Consider the following 18466-nt stretch of genomic DNA (forward strand, 5'->3'; position numbering starts at 1 on the left):
AGGAGCTGGATTAGTTGCTCAAGGATGAGCAAATATTTTAGCTGGGGGGTGATGATGAGCCCCAAATTTGGTAACATTTTGGGCTCATTTGGCCTCACTACCCTTGCTCAACCCTTCATTTTTCATGACTTATGCATCATTTTTTAGTATATTTATGTTATTTGTACGAATGAAGGGCAGTCACTATTCCTAGGTGGCTAATACATGTTTATTTCAGGTTTTTTGACATTACATGGAGCAAAACCACACAGATGAAGGCTAGGAGACAGCCAAGGTGGCATTGAGGTTTTTTAGGAAGGTTGTCCACGACATTGAATGGCCTTCCTCGTGATCTCCACCCACAACTCCGAGCTCCAACAACTATCACCACCGAGCTAGAAGGCAGCCAACAGATTCTAAGGGAACAACAGTTTACTTTTAGTTGGTCAGCCAAGCCCCACTAATTTAGGAGGCCAGCTTGGCCCTCATAATGTATAAATATTGAGGTTGTAGCCTTCGAAAAAATACTTTTGAAACTTTGTTGCAGATTCTGAATTACGAGCTATAGCCCTGTTTTGCTCTTTGTAAGCCATTTTTGGCATGTTATCAGACTTTTGACTATTATCTTTTAATGAATAAGCAGACAGATTTGAGGCAGCTTTGAGTTCTTAAAGGAGCTTAAGCTCTCAGGGTTGGGCCCAACCTGAGAGCCTAAGGCTTCCTTCCTTTGTATTGTTACCTTTCTTTCTTTCAGCATTATATTTCTTTTCTTTTACATGCACTTGGAAACACAGTTTGCTGATTCGAATTTCTTGGTGTGGTTACATAGGTTAGTGTTATGAACAAAGTTGCTTCAGTAGTTTAGATTAGAGTAGGGAGATTGAAGTTAATTGAGTTCCAAAAAGGGTTGAATGCACACTCACTTTCACCTCTGTTTGGGGACTGGGAGTGCAGATCGTGCCAACTACCAAAAACACAGTTTTACATGTTCATGCAAGCTTTAACGTAATATTTCTGTTTGTAGAAGTGTCCATGCATTTAGATCTTGAGAAATAACTCTTTGTTTCAGCACCATGCACGATTTTCCCTTAAAAATGACATTGTTGTTCTTTGGTTTCTAATAAAACAGTTAGAGTAGGTTGATGACATTTCGGTTATACGCAAGACAGGGGTGATTTGTTTCATTTACACTGCGCAGCACCACTCCATCGTTTCCTTATCCTTCTAAGCCATGCCTAGGCCATCTACTTATCTCCCAGTTAGATCATTTGCCTCCCAACTCTTCTATCATCCACGTTGTTTTATCTTTTCGGCCTTCCATTGCCTCTACCCTCCTCTAGACCAACCAGCTTTACACACCCCCTCTCCATCTCATCTCTCTATCCATAAGCCATCACAAGCTCCCCTCCTACCTCCCTATCCACCCATACAGCTCATTCACTCATCCATCACCCAAAACTCCGATTGCAGAACATCCTGTAGAAATTACGGGACTTCCTGTAGAAATCCTGAACTTCCTGTAGAACCCCCTGCAGACATCCTGTAGAAGCTTGCAAACACGGTTGCCAGGTATCTGAACTTTGTGAACTTCTGTGGAATGATGTTAGGGATCCCTTGGACCCTCTCAGAGTCCTCCTGACCTTTTCCAAGCCTTCCTCCCCTTGATCTACCCCTGCACAGTCAAGACCCAGTAAGAAGCACAGTCATAATAACTCCAACAACTTGAGCAAAAATACAAAAACATGTTCTCTTCAGATGAAAGTAGTTTAGACACATGCATCTCATCTCAATAGAAGTAATGGCATCACTTTTAGAAGTTGCATTCCCACCATTGCATCATAAGGATCAAGCTGGTAGAATTAGGGTTTACTAGGGCTTCCATGTTTTGTTGGCTTTCAGTTCATTCTTGCAAAGTAGGTTAATTCCTTTGAGATAGCTTTCGTTCATCACTTAAAAAGCTTCTTCTGAGAACATATAGAAGTTGGCTTGAGCCCTAGTGGACTTGTGCCAGCTGACCAAGTGACAGCTGCGACAAGAGCTAGTACTTGTGCATACAGCATCGTCGCTTCCAAGTTTGTTACGAACTACCTGGTTGATAAAATTAGAGAAGGAAGCTCCAGGAGTTGTAGCATTATTGCTACAATACTGGAGCCCACCACATAGCAATGTCAGTATTAAAGAAAAAGATTTTAGATTTGAAAATATTAACCTCCATACATGTGGCTAGACCAAATTCATTTAGAAGTTGTCTGTAAGACAAATCTTCCTTGACTATAGGAACCCCCTGCAACATGGTGTCATCCACAAATTGTTGATGAGTCAAGGTCTGTCCATTCTCACTCAGTTGTAGGCCCTTGATTTTGCCTTCGGCTTTTGCTTGCTTAATCGATCTACTAAGTCCTTCCATCATGAGAATAAAGAGAAAGGGAGAGAGTGGATCTCCCTGCCTAAGGCCTCTTGTGGGAATAAAAATCTCGGAGGGAGAGCCATTTACCAAAATTGAAAAACTTGAAGAGGTTACCAAATCCATGACCCATCTAACCCAATTATTATCAAACCCAAAAGCTATAGGAACCCTCCTTATGTAGGTCCAGTTTAACTTATCATAGGCTTTAGCTATGTCCAGCTGCATGATCATTCCCGCCTTCCTATTGCTAGTCAGTGAGTGCACCACTTCCTGTGCCTGAATGATGTTATTGAGAATTTGTCTACCTTCTACATAACTAGATTGCTCCCCAGAAACAAGGGTGGGGAGAAGAGGTTTGAGTCTGTTAGCTACAACCTTGGATATAATCTTGTAAACCACATTGCACAATGATATGGGTCGAAACTTATCTTGAGTAAGAGCATTATCTTGTTTAGGGATCAGTGAAATGAAGGAGGTATTAAGTGCTTTTAGAATAGTTCTGTTGCTCCTGGTATCTTCTACCACCTTCAACATGTCTTGTTTTACAATATTCCATCATGCTTTAAAGAAGTCCACATTAAAACCATTAGGACTCGGTGCTTTACCATTCTGCATTTCCTTGATGACTTCACTGATTTCTTCTTCAGTAACTGGCTGGTTGAGGTTGAGATTGTCCTCTCTAGACACTAGTCTTGGTATATGTCTTATTATATCCTTAATGAAAGGCTCTCTGTTTGGAATATTTTCCTGTGCAATCCCCCTAAAGTGTTGAACTAAAACTGCTTCAATTTCTTCATGGGTACTAACAAGTTGCCCTTACTTGTCCTTAATCGAGGATATTCTATTATGAGCCCGGTTTTCCAAGGTTGATCTGTGGAAAAATCTGGTATTTCTTTCCCCTTCCTTTAAGCATTGCACTCTAGATTTTTGTCTCCGGAAAATTTCCTCTTGTTTGCATAAGTTCTCCCACTCATGCTGAAGAGTGGTAGCTCTATTATTGCTAATCTTATCAAAGCCAACTTCGAAGATGGATTGGTCAAGTATCTGTAATTTGTTTTCAACAGCTTTTTTACCTTCAAAAATGTTTCCAAACTCTCTCTTGTTCCATGCTTTAAGCCTGAGTTTTATGTGTTTTAGTCTTTTTTGAAGAATGAACATACTCGTACCCTGAATATGCAAATCCTCAGACCACCAACCTGAAATGTTATTGATAAAATCCAGATGGGTGAGCTAGATGTTCTCAAATCTGAAAGGTCTATTCCTGGGAGCACCAATGCCCCTGATCTCTAGTTGAATTGGCCAGTGATCTGAACCTCCAAAGGGAAGAATCCTTGCTCCCATACCAGTATCATTGAGAATAAGGTCCTCTGAAAGGATGAATATGTCCAACTTTGAGGCCACCAAAGACCCCCCTCCTCTCCTATTATTCCAAGTAAAGAGTCCATTACTTGTATCAATGTCGACCAGATTCGAAGTGTCCAAAAAGGATTGAAAAGCTAAAGCATCTTTGGTGAGAGCTCTGGTGCTCCCTTTTTTCTCCGATAGTGATTTGATCATGTTGAAGTCACCGCCCAAAATCCATGGAATCCCAGCATATCTATCTCTGAGATCCATAAGAGAATCAAGGAATCTAAATTTGTCATCCATTCTCTGAGGGCCATAGACATTCGTTACCAGATAGATCTCCCTATCCCCCTTAGGTTGTATGACCAATGAAAGGTAATTTCTGGAAGCTTGAACATCTATTATGCCAATCTTGAGGGGATTCCAAAGAGTCAGAATACCACCTGCTGCATTTTCTGCCTTGACTTCTAGAAACTCAAAACGACTAAGCCATTTATTATGAAGATCTTTAATTTTTTGTATGGAACATTTAGTTTCCTAGACAAAAATGATATCCGAAGCTTCTTGTTTCATCCTATTACTAAGTAATATTTGCTTCCTTTTACTACCTAGACCTCTGATATTCCAAGAAGTAAACTTAATCATTAAAGATTAGTGAAGGAGTAACTGGTTAGATCTTTCATCTTACCTGAGTCTATCATTAGCTTTCCACACTCCATCAGTAGCTCATTCTGCTTTTTTCTGCCTCTTTTCTTTCCAGGGCCTCGAGGTGCTAATCCATGTGTGTTTTTTGAAGATTTCACACCTTCGTTGCCTTGTTTTGTCGTGTTTCCTTGCCTTTCCTCCCCACCAGTCTGGGTTTTCCATAAGTACAACTACTATACTCTAGAGAACTCTTCTTGAGGTAACGAATCTAACCCTTCCATGGTTCCCTGTTTCAAGAATCCTTCTAAGTCTAGGTGTTCTCTATCTAAAATATCCTGCAGCTCCTAATCATCCATTTCCATATCACTTTGGGTGATTTCCTGGTCCATATCCAGTTCTACATCGCTCATCATGGCCTCTTTCTGTATGTTATTGTGCTTTGGTTGGTCTTTGATCTCCTCTATCTCCTTATTCTCTGGATTTACCTCTAATCCCTGATCTGCTTTAATCGTCTCTTCTTCCTCCTCGAGCACCTGGAACCTATTCAGCATAACTTGAGACCCTTCGGCTGGATGGTGCCTAATACCCCTTTTGCCGCCTTTTCCTTTGTGACTGAATTTTTGAAAACTCTCCGTATCTTTCATAGTATAATCTTTGCTTCTGTTCTCGTTTTTACTGAGAGGGAAATCTTTGAATAGGTGCCCATGCTCATGACATTTATGGCATCGAAATGGAATATGTTCGTAATCCACTGTTTGCACCCATTATTCATCCAAAACTTCCAAGATCAGCTCATCTGGTAGAGCTCCGGAGAGATCCATTTCCACATAGATTCGTGCGAAGGAAGTATATTTTCCTCTTCAAGTAGCTTCCAAAGCCTTGAAAAAACATCCCAGTTTATTCCCTATAGATGTTAACGAATCTATTTGCCAGTAATCAAGAGGAAGGGAGTAAAGTCTTACCCAAACTGGTACTGAAGTAAAAATCTCTCGCTTCGAGACAAAGTTCATCCTCCACGGCCTCATATAGAGGCCAGCAGCTGCATAGAAGTAGGGCCCTCCTTCAAACACTCTATCTTTATCCTCAATGTTAGTGAAGACCACTGTGAAGAATCCTTTTGACCTCAGATGTAGGTCAATGGTCCCTTTAGGTTTCCAATGATATTTAATCCATGTCTGTAAAGCTTTTTTAGTGGGCCATACTCCCATGAATTTACAAATAATAGCATAAGTGCCCATGTGGTCCCTATGTGCCTGCAGCGCAGGATCATTCAGGACCACTCTGGGTATAACCTCAGATTTAGGCTTACAAGGACCACTCTGAGCCTTGGTTTTTGCTCCCTTTTCCTTGATATTTTCTTCTTTGTCTCTAGTGCTTTGATTCTCACAATGTTTGTCTCCATCCTTCCCTTCTTCCCCGCTTTCTTTCACCTCGTTATTTCTTCTAACTTCCTCCAGTGGCTTCTTACCACAGCTGGTAACCACTTGCTTGTAGGAGGGAGTAGAGCTCCCTCCCCCCCGTCCTGCCATGGAGAACAACGCCTACAGAAATTCAACCCTAGCTATTCTGCGCTCTTCCGATTTTCTCCTAGGTACTAGACAATCTCCGATCATAAATAAAATGTTTTCATCTCCACATGAAAATGTGCTAAGTCTGGTCACTTCACTTTGGCAGTTATTGCAAGAAATAAAAAGGCCATGGAGCTATGTTGAAACATGTCGCTGGAGTTGAAACATGGATTTCGTAAGTTTTTTTCAAAATCAATGTCTCCACGTATAAGTATATGTGAAGTGTGAAATGTTTGTCCTTATAATAAATGTTCAAATATTATATATGTTTTTATATTTATTATAAAGCATATATAATTATATGTGGAAATTTTGAAAGCGATATTTTAAAAGGGGAAAAGAAATTTTGAAAAGGATATTTAAAAAAAAGGGAAAAGAAATTTTGATAAAGGATATTTTAAAGAGGGGAAAGGTCATTATTTTTTTTTGTAAGCTGAGGCGATACTCTGTTTTTCCATTACTGAAAATAAAAGACATTACATATATAGGCAGGTCTCAACCCGCCCTTAAGGGAAACCGGGTTTCTTGACCATCTGAAGTTTTTAAAAGCCATCCAAAAAAAGTATATTACCAGTCTATCTATCCAAGCTAAATACCCCTCTATTCTTGCTATAGTCAAACTGTTTTTTCTCTGAGTCATTAACATCTAATATTCCAAAAAACAAAATAGAAATATATAAAAACCTCCTTGCAGCAGCTCCATCTTCTACTGGTTCATTGTATCTAGCTTTGGCTCTCTCTCTACCTTGACTCCCATTCCGCCCGCTTGAAGCATCTGCTGAATCTCGTCCATCTTTCTGTCTTGCATAAGTAGAGTGACCTGGATATTCTTCAATTCCTTTTTCAGGGTGGGGATTCCTTGGGCCAATTCGGCCATTTCCATGGCCACCTGCTCCATTGCTTTGGCCAGTAACTGCTTCATTCCCCAGTAAACATGTAACGATTGTTTATACAGGGACATTCTTCCTCTCGTATGCCCCGAGTCAGGGAGGAACCGCTCCCAATCTTCCATTTCGGGATTTGAAATCTCCAGCATGGCTTCTTCCTCTAAGTGATCAATTATCCTTCTGATATTCGGATTTGTATCGTGGTGATACGCTTCTTCTCCTTCCTGTAGCTTTTTCCTCATGTCCTTCTTACCACTTTTTCTGCCTCTTGCCTCACTGGCTTTTCCCTCCTCGTGTTCCCGTCTTACGCCCCTACTCCCTCGACCGCCTCGTCCTCCAGTCCCCCCTCTGCCTCTCTGGTTACCGCGCCCTCGCGTTCCTCTGCTCCTTACTCGTCTGCCATCCTCCTCTTCTTCGTCTTCTTCCTGGTCCTCTTCCTCGACTTCTCGGTCTCCCGTTCCAGTCTTGTTCCCCTTCAACTTACCTTCTTTTCCAGCCTTTGCTCGTCCTGGCTCCTCATCTATAATGTAATTCCGGATGTCAAACTCTTCCTCCGACTCATCCGGGATTGTTAGATAGATCTTCTGCAGGGCTTCCTCTACTGTGCTCTTTCCTTTCTCTTCTGGATTTGCCGCCTTGCTTCTCGTCCACCTTCCTGCTCCCCTTTCTTGGTTCTCTGCCATTTTCCTTGCTCTCTTTTGCTTTCGCTGACTTGCCTTCGTCTGTTGCGATTTCCTAATTCTCCCCCTCACTTGGCTTTGGTTCGCTCCTGGTTTCTCCCTTTGCGTCGTTCTACTGCATGCAGAACCTATATTACCCCTGCTTTGCCACCTTTTCTTCTTGAAACATCTTTGCTGCCTGTCCTCCTCATTAATATCCTTTCCATTTTCTCTATCATGAGGGCTAGCGTTCGCTGTCTCTCTGACAATTCCACCTCTCCTTCTCGGTACCTTACCCACTTTTCTCCTTGGGATGATCATCCTTCCCGTGGGCTGATTGATCCCACCCTTCATGACTTGATCTTCATATGCTTGATCCTGCGTACGCTCTGATCGATCATTGATTACCCTGTCCTTTCCCCTCCTTCCCATAATCGGGAGGCGTCTAATTATTCCTTTCCTGTGCGGTCGCTTCATTATGATCCTGACTTAGTAGATTATTTAACTCGATCCAGCTTGGATCATCCTTTAATGATGTCCAGCTGCCATCCACTGTCCTGTTCGAACCTTCACTTCCCCAATTGGCCAATAGATCAGCTGCGCGGTTTCCGGTTCTCAATACATGGTTTATTATTGTATATTCAATCCTACTCAGCAGTCCCTCAATATCCTGGATTATCCCTGCTGTCCTCCAACTATTCGTTACCTGATCCCATCTCTTACCATCCCTTAATTTCCTTAACATTTCTATCGTAATTTGGGAATCTCCTTCGATTTCAAGATTCATGTACCCGTTTCTAACTGCTATCCGGAGTCCATGATGTACTGCCCACAATTCCGCTTCGTTGTTCGTCATTTCCCCTCCCCATTCAGCATACACCCACCTTGTATTGCCTCTGCTATCTCTGAAAATGCCTCCCAGACCTGCTTGTCCCGGGTTACCCTTTGAGGCCCCATCGAAGTTTAATTTAATCCGTCGATCCCCGGGAAGTCTGAAATGGTTGGGGCTCTGCATGCCAGTTCTGATCCTCCTCTCTGTATTGGGGTAGACCATCTTAAATTCCATATTCAGTTTTGAGACTATTCTCTGCTCCTCCGGGTTCAACTTCCAATCTTCTTCCTCCCAAACTTCGGACAAAACCGTTTCTTTAATTGACCTGCATATTTCATCCCAAATTCTCGATTCTTGACAGCTTTTATCCCTAAAGACTCTTCGATTTCGCTCTTTCCAAATCGCCCATATTACGAAACCTACCGCCAAGTTCCATATTCTTCTTACGACTTTGCTTTGGAAATTCCCCTTTCCCCATTGAAGCAGAGTATTCCTGATGTTGTCTGGATCCCTTTTTGTCATACCAAAGAGCACCCTAATTTCTTCCCACAAGCTCTGAGCATATAAACATTTGTTCAATAAGTGCTCCTGAGTTTCTATTTCCTTGCTGCAGAGATTACATCTTGATGGTCCATTCATTCCTCTTTTCTGAATATTGTCCCATGTCAGGATCCTTCCTCTGCTCACCAGCCATGCGAAAAATGTTACTTTTGGCCACCATTTTCCTTCCCAAATCTTTTTCCATTCCATTGGTTCCTCCTCTCTTTCCTCTTTCGTTGCCCAGTAGTATGCTTCTTTTACTGTGAACATGCCCTTCATCGCTTTACCCCATCTAAGGATATCCTTACCTTCTCTGATCTTGATTTTCCTCGATTCTATTTCTTTGGTATACACTTGCCCAGCCTCCTGGCTTATATTGTCATCCCATTCCTCCGGTCTTTTCCAGACTCTCCATATGTCGTTTAATTCTTCTCTTTTCCAATAGTCCCTCACATATTCCATTCCTGCTCTTTGCGCTTTTTCTTGGACTTCATGAAGAGTTTGGATCCTATCCAGATTGTCACGCTGTTGCCATCCTTCCTCCCAAAATCTTGCTGAGCTTCCTTCACGGATTTCCCAGAAGGCAAGGTTCCTAACTATATCCCTATTTCTACTTGCTAAATCCCAAATTTGTGATCCTCTTGGAGTTTCCTCTATTCTTAAACGCCCTTCAGTTGTATCAGGCATGTCATATTTTTGATTCCATATTTTTTTCCACACATCGGTTCCCCCCTGGACCCATCTCCACCATAGTTTCGCCCCTAGAACCTTATTTACAATTTCTGGATCTCTCACTCCCAGGCCTCCTTCCTCTTTCCTCTTGATTACATTCTTCCATGAAACCAGAGTCCATTTCTTCTGTTGCTTGGGACCCCCCCATAGAAATTTTCCCAGTATCTCTCTCATTTTGGAAAAAACTCCTTTGGGAGCGGCCATAATAGACAGGGGGTATATGGGGATAGATAATAAGACCGATTTTAATAGGACAATTCTGCTTGCAATGTTCATCGATCTGAAAGACCAACTAGCTAATCTTTTCCTGATTTTTTCCAACAAGCTCTGCCAATTCTTCATCCGGTTAGGGTTTATATCCAGTTGGATACCCAAATACTTAGTGGGTAACTCTCCCTGTCTAAAACCTAGAATTCTGGTTAAATGGGCTTTGATAGACTCAGGCGAATTAAATATGAAAGTACAAGATTTATCTTTGTTAATCTCCATACCTGATGCGCTCATGAAGACTTCTAAGACCTTCTTGAAATTTCTCACCTCCTTAAGCGACGCTTCTCCAAATAGCATCACATCATCAACAAACTGTTGATGTGTGATGATCAGATTATTCCCCCACAACCTGATTCCTTTGATTCTCCTTTCGCTTACTTCCTTTTTGAGTTTTCTACTTAATCCTTCCATAGCCAAGATGAATAAGAACGGGGAAATTGGGTCCCCCTGCCTAATTCCCCTGGTGGCATTAAACGTATCTGTAGGAATACCATTGACCAAAATTGAGAAATTCGGAGTAGAGATCATGCTGACTATCCATTCAATCCACCTGCTCTCAAAACCAAAAGCTCCCAAAACCGCTCTGAGATAGTCCCAGTTCAATCGATCATAGGCCTTGGATAAATCCAACTTCATTAGCATCCCTTTCTGTTTTTTCACCTTTAGGGAGTGTATCACCTCCTGAGATACCACTATACCATCCAAGATTTGCCGACCCTCCACAAAGCCAGTCTGCTCAGGCGCAATTAAGTTGGGTAGGAGAGGTTTCAACCTTTTCGCAATCAGAGTGGATATAATCTTGTAGATGACATTACACAGGGCTATGGGTCTAAATCCCTGTGGCTCCTCCGAGATATTACTTTTAGGAATCAGGGTCAGAAAGGTCGAGTTTATTCCAGGCCATATTCGCTGTCTCATTCGTGATTCTTCCACGGCCTCCAGTATCTCCTTTCCTATAAAATGCCAACTAGCCTGGAAGAATTCCACTGTATACCCATCCGGACCTGGAGCCTTGTTCCTGCTCATATTCATCACTACTTCTTTTAACTCTTCCATGGTTACTGCCCGCATTAATGCTTTGTTTTGTTCCTCTGTTACTAGTCTTGGTATCTCCCTGCAAATATTATTTATTGCTTCTCCTCTATCCCTTTGATTTTCTGTCAGGATCCCTTTATAGTAATCAACTAGAGTCTTTTCTATATCCTCCTGTTCTATTACTCTTTCTCCTTCAGCATTTTTAATAGAAAAGATTCTATTTCTCTGTCTGTTTTGGATCATAGCTTGATGGAAGAATTTTGTATTCCTTTCTCCTTCCCTTAACCATTTTATCCTTGATTTTTGTCTCCACAGAATCTCCTCCTGTTTCCTTCTCTCTTCCAACTGGCTTATTATTCTTCCTTCCTCCATACTCTTCTCTTCGTCCCTTCCTTCCAGGATTATTTTTTGCTGGATTTCCTCCATTTCTCCTTCTAATTTCTGCTTTGCTTCCATAATGTTCCCAAATTCTTTCCTATTCCATTCTTTTATTCTCTTTTTAATTTCCTTGAGCTTCAATTGTATAGTATGCATTTTCCCCTTACCCCTGATAGTGCTCTGATTCCACCAATCCTCCAATTTCTTTATGAATTGGGGGTCTCTAAGCCAGAAAGATTCGAACCTGAAGGGCTTCTTCCCCTTAACCTTCTTGATATCGATATCTAATCTTATGGGCCAGTGATCAGAACCAAGGCTAGGAAGGATTTTAGCTTCAATAAACACATCGCGATTCAAAATTTGCTCTGAAAGCAGGAACCTATCCAGTCTAGAAGCGATTTGATTCTGTCCTCCTCTTCGATTATTCCAGGTATGGACCCCATTAGTTGTATGGATATCTACTAACCTCAGGTCCCTAATCATGTCGTTGAACTCCTCCATGTTCTGGTCCTCCCTCCTTATTCCCCCTCTCTTTTCTCCTAGATCCCGTATCATATTGAAGTCCCCTCCTATTATCCAAGGAGTATTCGGGATTAAGCTTCTCATGGTGTGGATATTCTTCAAGAAATCTTTCCGTTCTCTATAATTATGGGGCCCATATACTCCTGTGATAAGGATTCTTTCCCCCATCCCCACTAATCTGAAAAGGCCTGAAAGGATTCTAGGCAGACTAAACCAATTTTCAAAAATTACCTCCTCCGGGTTCCACAAGATAGCCAAACCCCCTGCTGTTGCTACTGCATCCAGGGCCATAACCTCGTATCCTAATTTCAGTTTCTTTACAATTTCTGCCAGCTGCTGCCATTCCATTTTCGTTTCCTGAATTACCATAATGCTTGGCTTATCTTTCTTCACTCTTTCTTTCAAATATCTCTGTTTCCCTTTACTATTTAGTCCCCTAATATTCCAGCTTGTAACAATCATTTAAAACTTTTTAGGAGTTTGTTGAAATACCTCTGACAGATGTATCACCCTTCTTGAATTTACTAGAATCTCTCCCACTGCTTGGATTGATTCATTTATCGTTCTTCTCCCTTTTTTCCTTCCACCCTTACCATGGCCGTCCCCTTCTAAGCTTTGGGATTCCTGGTTTCCTGCTTGATCTGGCCTGTTTTCTGTAAATCCTCCCTTCTTCTCCTTATATCTTTGAAAGGTTTCTTTATACAACTGTTTCTCTTTTTCCGGGATGAATCTTTCATCCAATTTTTTCCATTCATTGAGTAATTTATTCATTATCTTCTCTTCCTCTATACCCACTTCTTTTATATTCTCTGGAACTGTCATTGATTGTTTTGCTATATTCTCTTGTCTTCCTCCCGCTTCCCCTTTAGTTTCTCTGCTTGGGCTCATGCTTTTTCTTTTTCCATCCTTTATGATTTCCATTGGAGTTGTCTCATTAACCTCTTTTTCCTGTTTTTCTCCCTCGATCTCCTCTTCTTCCTCTTGAAGGATTTTGAACTTGTTTTGACTTTCGATTGATGAGTTTGTTTCCTTGGATTGAGGTTTTGATGTTCCCGTATTTGGCTTCCTTCTCCTCTGTACCTCCCTGAATTCATTTTCTTCCCCTCCAGATCCTTCTCCTTTCCTTATTTCCTCCCTGTTGTCCTTCTCTGCCTCCACTGTTCGATTTTGTGGACATTCCCTTGCTAGATGTCCATATACGTGGCATCTCCTGCACCTGAACGGTATATGTCCGTAATCCATGGGCTGCTGCCATATTTCATCCCGATATTCAAGCTCAATGGATTCCGGTAAAGGGTCTGCTATGTTCATGTATACACAGATCCTTGCATAAGAAGTATATTTTCGTCTTTTCGTCGATTCTGCCACCTTTACAAAAGTACCAATCGAATTTCTGATTCCTTCCAATATTTCAGGATCCCAAAATTCATCCGGTAGCCCAAATAATCTGACCCATATCGGGGCTGCCATTATTTTCTCCTCATCAGGGTTGTATCTATCTTCCCAATATCGTATGAACAAACCCACATTGTTCATGAAGTGTGGTCCCTCCTCAAAAACCCTTTCCTTATCCTCTAGGTTTGCGAAGATGACTATAAAGAATCCCTTGGCCCCCAGTTTGAGATCTATATGCCCTCTTGGTCTCCATCTCTGCTGAATCCATCTTGTGAGGTCCTTTTCAGATGGCCAGTATCCTATAAACTTGCAGATTAAAGCGTGATCTCTCATGTCGCAGCGGTAATTCTCCAATTTATTATTTGGAATCACATACCGTGGCTTTTTCTGTGCCCTAGGAAGGCACCTGTTTATCATCCTTGCTTGCCATTTGTTTCCCAAGACTGGTGTTTCCCTGCTTATTTCCCGCACCCCCCCTTGCCCATCTTCATTCCCTGTATTTCCTAACATTGCATTTCTGTAGGAGGGGATCTCTCCCCTCCCCTGCCTTTCTCCCATTACTTCTCTCATTCCTTCCCCACCCTCTATTCTTCTTCAATCTTTTCTTAAAGCTTCGAATTTACCCGGCCGTAACCTCTATGGTCGCCTGCTCTCCTTAATCCGCCTCGGTCTGCTCTTTCTCCGCTGCGTTCCTGCGTCTCTGAAACCCTACCGTCTACCCACGGTCGAATCCGCTCCCGCTCCCGAAACCCTCATCCTCTCTGAGGGGAAAGGTCATTATTATTGAAGTTTAAAGAATAATAATTAAAGTTTTACTTTTAAGTGGAGTTTTTGTTTTTGGGGCATCAATATTATTGAAAATGGAGACAACAATTACAGATATGGAGAAGTTGAGTGGCTAATTTTTCTCTATGGAAATCACAGATGGAGGATATACTGATTTTAAAAGATCAGTATTTGCCAATTGAGGGCACAACAAAGAAACCCTCATAGATGACTGATGAAGAGTGGAATAAGCTAGATAGAAAGCTGATTGTAACAATCCGCTAATATCTAGCGAAGAACGTGTATTTCAATGTGTCCAGAGAAAAGACAACAGAAGGATTATGGAATAAGCTCCATGATTTATATGAGAAGAACACGACATCAAAACAAGTGTTCTTGATGAAGAAGCTTTATAATCTCAAGAAGAAGGAGGGTGCTTCAGTTGTTGAGCACTTAAATGTATTTAATATTACTACTAATCAACTTGCCTATGTTAAAATAATTTTAGATGATGAAATTAGAGCCATTTTGCTAATGTGTTCTATGTTATATAGATGGGAAAATTTAATTGTATCTATGAGCACTTCAGCAACTGCAGGGACCCTAAAGTTTGATGATGTTAGCAACAGTTTAATGAATGAGGAGCTATGACGCAAGTCAATTACGGAAAACCATGGAGGAGAAGCTCTAGCTCTAGTTGATCGTGGTAGGAGAATGGATCGAGGCTGGAAAAGGCGATCAAGATCGAGAGGTCGATCAAAATCAAGGAGAGGAAGGATCATCTGCTTTCATTGTGGCAAACCCGGGCACATGAAGAAAGAATGTTGATTCTGGAAGGATCAGAGGCCGTCCAGTAAAAATCACAAGTCATCCAGCACAAATGAAAGTGAGATTATTGTTGTAGCCACAAATGGTGATGTGTTGTTTACTGTTTCAGTGGAGGATGCATGCATATATACATCTAGCAGTAGTTTTGATTGGATCCTTGAATCTGCGACATCTCACCATGTAACCCCATGTAAATATAGTTTTGTTTCATATAATCTTGGTGATTATGGTAGACTACATTTGGGGAATAATCATTTTTGCAGTATTATTGGAGTGGGAGATGTCCAGATCAAGATGAAGGATGGACAAGATATATTGTTGAAATGGGTCAGGCATGTACCAGAAATGTGCATGAGTTTGATCTCTGTGGGACGACTGGATGATGAAGGCTATTCCAAAAGCTTTGGAAAAGGAGGCTGGAAAATTAGCAAAGGAGCATTGGTTGTGGCCAAAGGACCCAAGACAGGATCATTATACACATTGAAGGCACTGATAGGAAAATCAGATTTGGCTACTGTCACAAAAGAAGGAAATTCAACAGATCTGTGGCATAAGCGCTTGGGTCACATGAGTGAGAAGGGCTTAAAAACCCTTGTTTGTAAAAATTTATTGCCAGGTTTGAAATCCTAAAATCTTGATCTTTGTGAGCATTGTATATATGGTAGACAAAGAAGGGTTTCATTCCTTAGAGGTGGCCATGATAGAAAGAAAAACGTGTTAGAACTGGTACACTCAGATGTGTTTGGGCCTATTAACATCAAATCATTAGGAGGAGCATCATATTTTGTAACACTTATAGATGATGCATCCAGGAAGGTTTGGGCATATCCTATGAAAAGTAAAAGTGAAGTGTTTGGAATATTTCAAAAATTTCATGTTGCTGTTGAAAGAGAAAATAACAAATTGCTCAAGTGTTTAACAACAGATAATGGTGGAGAATATTGATCAAATGCATTCAAGGAATATTGTAACAGGTTTGGCATAAAGCATGAGAAGATTGTGCCTGGTACTCCTCAACGGAATGGTGTCATAGAAAGGAAGAATCACACCATTATGGAAAAGGTGCGAAGTACGTTGTCCAATTTTAGTTAGGAGAAGAATTTTTGGGCTGAAGCAGTCAGGACCGCTTGCTACCTCATAAATAGATCTCCAACTACAGACTTGGATGGCGGTATCCCTGAAGAAGTTTGGATTGGTAAGAAGTTGAATTATTCTCACTTGAAAATCTTTGGATGTGAAGCATTTGTACATATTCCCAAAGAAAATAGAACTAAGCTAGATGATAAATCTATGAAATGCATTTATTTTGGGATATGCGGATGAGGAATTTGGTTATCGTCTATGGGATCCAGTCAAACATAAAATTATTAGAAGCAGGGATGTTATATTTAATGAGTCAAAAATGTTCAAGAGGATTGTAGGAGAGCTGGAGGTCAAGAAGGTTATTGACAAGTTTGAAGAGCAACAGGAAAACATTCCACCAATGCAAGAAAATGAACAACAAATTCAGGAGTAGGAAGAACAACAAGTGGAAAATGATGAACAACAACAAGAAGAAATCTTGCAGGAACCTTTACAAGAGATTCAACCTGATAATGCACCACCACAGTTGGTTCGCACATCCTCTAGGCCTCATAAGACTTCACAAAGATATCCTCCTATTGTGCTTGTCAACAACCCCCCATATATTAAAGCTAGTAGTAAAATATTACTTTAATAAATGGGGACCCTTTCAAAAAATGCATATACCCAAAAAATTAATCCTAGCATGTAGACATTTCTTTTATTTTTTAGAATAAATCAAGATATCAAACAAAACCTATAAAACCATCTAAATGCTACTTTTTCTTATTTAGTATGAAATGCATCACAAACGATACCTTTCTAACCCACCACGATCTACGATGAAACAATCAAAAAGTAAATCTATAATCGAAAAGCGGTCATAATGTTAGAAAGTCCTTAAAGCTTCTTTAAAAAGCTAAAGTCTCGCATTGAAACATCGCTTGTTTATAAAAGGCTTCTCTTAAGAGGTTACCCCGAAGTATTGCAATTTGCGAGATTGTGATGGTATAATAGTCTTCTCGCATCACATTTCTATCATACGACACAAGCCTCAAGCTATTATATGCTGATATTGCGAAATGCGATCTCGTCTTGGACCCACCTCTTAATCTTTCCATCAACACATGCAGAGGTCCATTATTTGTTAAAAAAGAAGCCCGATAAGTAATGACATTTGTTTCTCGCATCTCGCATCTCGTACAAACTCAAAAAAATGGTAAGTTAAATGAAACAAATTATGCGATATAGCGATCTACAATATCGCTTTGCAAATAGAAAAATTGCTATTATCGTAGTTTAAAGGCTCACCACCCTAGGAGATTGTTTCCCAATTTACGATGTGAATATTTATGGACATTCAAGTTAAAATATAACAGATCATTAGTGGGTATTTATGAAGAATTAACTGCATTTATGTGTGAAAGGCCATTTAGAGTGATTTGATATCTTCTTACGTGATTTCAAGTAAAACACCTTTATCACCTTTACTGGTTTTCTTTATCGATTCATTCCTATGTTCAGTATCATTTTTATTCGATAAACTATTCCTCTTGAAACTTTCAGGAAAAATCGCAGAACAGGGAGCCGAAAGCAATGGTGAAGAAAGGGAAAGTAGTCGCCTTTGAGAAGTCAGAATTGACTCCTCTGTTCATGGATACCACATGTAATAAATAAGCATGGACGTCTACATGGGAGACTATGTATCAGTTACTGGAGGAAGAACAACCAAGGATTCTTGAGACAATGATTACAGTTGATGGCCACGATTCTTCTGATGCTTCCATAAATGAACTTGCATGCTCATTTCTGCACTGAATAGCCGCATGACCGAAAATAATCCCCTATACCGACATGGTTAAGTGGATCATTGATGACGCTGATATATTTGACGGAGAATTCAAAACAGGAGGCTAGGAAGTTATAGGATCTTTCACTCCAGATAACCTAAGGCTTATGTACCACCTGTCAGAGCCACAGGTTACCTACAAAAAGAAATTTGTTGAGAAATTCGTCAAAGAAAATGAAGACCCGGTGGATTGCACAAAGAATTTGTCAAATAATGAAGAAAGAATCAAGAAAGACAAAAAAATTATGTACACCACCGCATCTATTTGTTCCCCTTTCTGTTTTGCTTGTGGCTAGCTCTGTAGACTATTTGGCAAACCCAACAGTAACAAATTCTCCTCAGAATGGTTGCCTTTAATAGATGCAGCCGTTAATGCAACAATAATAGATTGGGCAGAAATCTTGTCTGATAATTTAGCTAAGGAATTATAGAGTATAGAAGGAAAAGGAGTATTGCTTCGAGGGTTTACCCTCCATTTTTCATGTGTGCTTATGTTATGGACGCTATTTGTTTTGGTTCTAAATTCCCTCTTATGGGATGGAAGTGGACTATTCAAGACCCACTTCCTATTCACATCTACCACAAAGACATGTGGGAATCCAATTTTGAACCACATTTTTTCAAAATTTGTCACGGGGTTATGCTTCCCATCCATAAACGAATTTATAATCGAGATGCCCCCAGATTCTCCCAAGAAGCCGAGATAGACATCCTCCCAGTAGCCCGATTGTTCAGGGAAGAGACATTTACATATATCAAAGTGTTTGGC

At 40.7% G+C, this 18466-nt stretch overlaps 1 protein-coding gene across 1 annotated transcript; it reads right to left on the reverse strand.

Annotated features, from left to right (window-relative positions):
- Nucleotides 1-3616: 3616 nt before the first annotated feature.
- LOC149198295 (uncharacterized) lies at nt 3617-4033 on the reverse strand. The gene has a single exon (XM_089408996.1). It carries the CDS (start codon nt 4031-4033, stop codon nt 3617-3619), a length of 417 nt encoding a protein of 138 aa, XP_089265122.1.
- Nucleotides 4034-18466: the final 14433 nt, after the last annotated feature.

This window comes from Pinus tabuliformis, chromosome 2_2 (assembly GCF_031772625.1).
Source record: "Pinus tabuliformis cultivar Carrire ecotype Pingquan chromosome 2_2, CPIR1, whole genome shotgun sequence".
NCBI classification, from domain to species: domain Eukaryota; kingdom Viridiplantae; phylum Streptophyta; class Pinopsida; order Pinales; family Pinaceae; genus Pinus; species Pinus tabuliformis.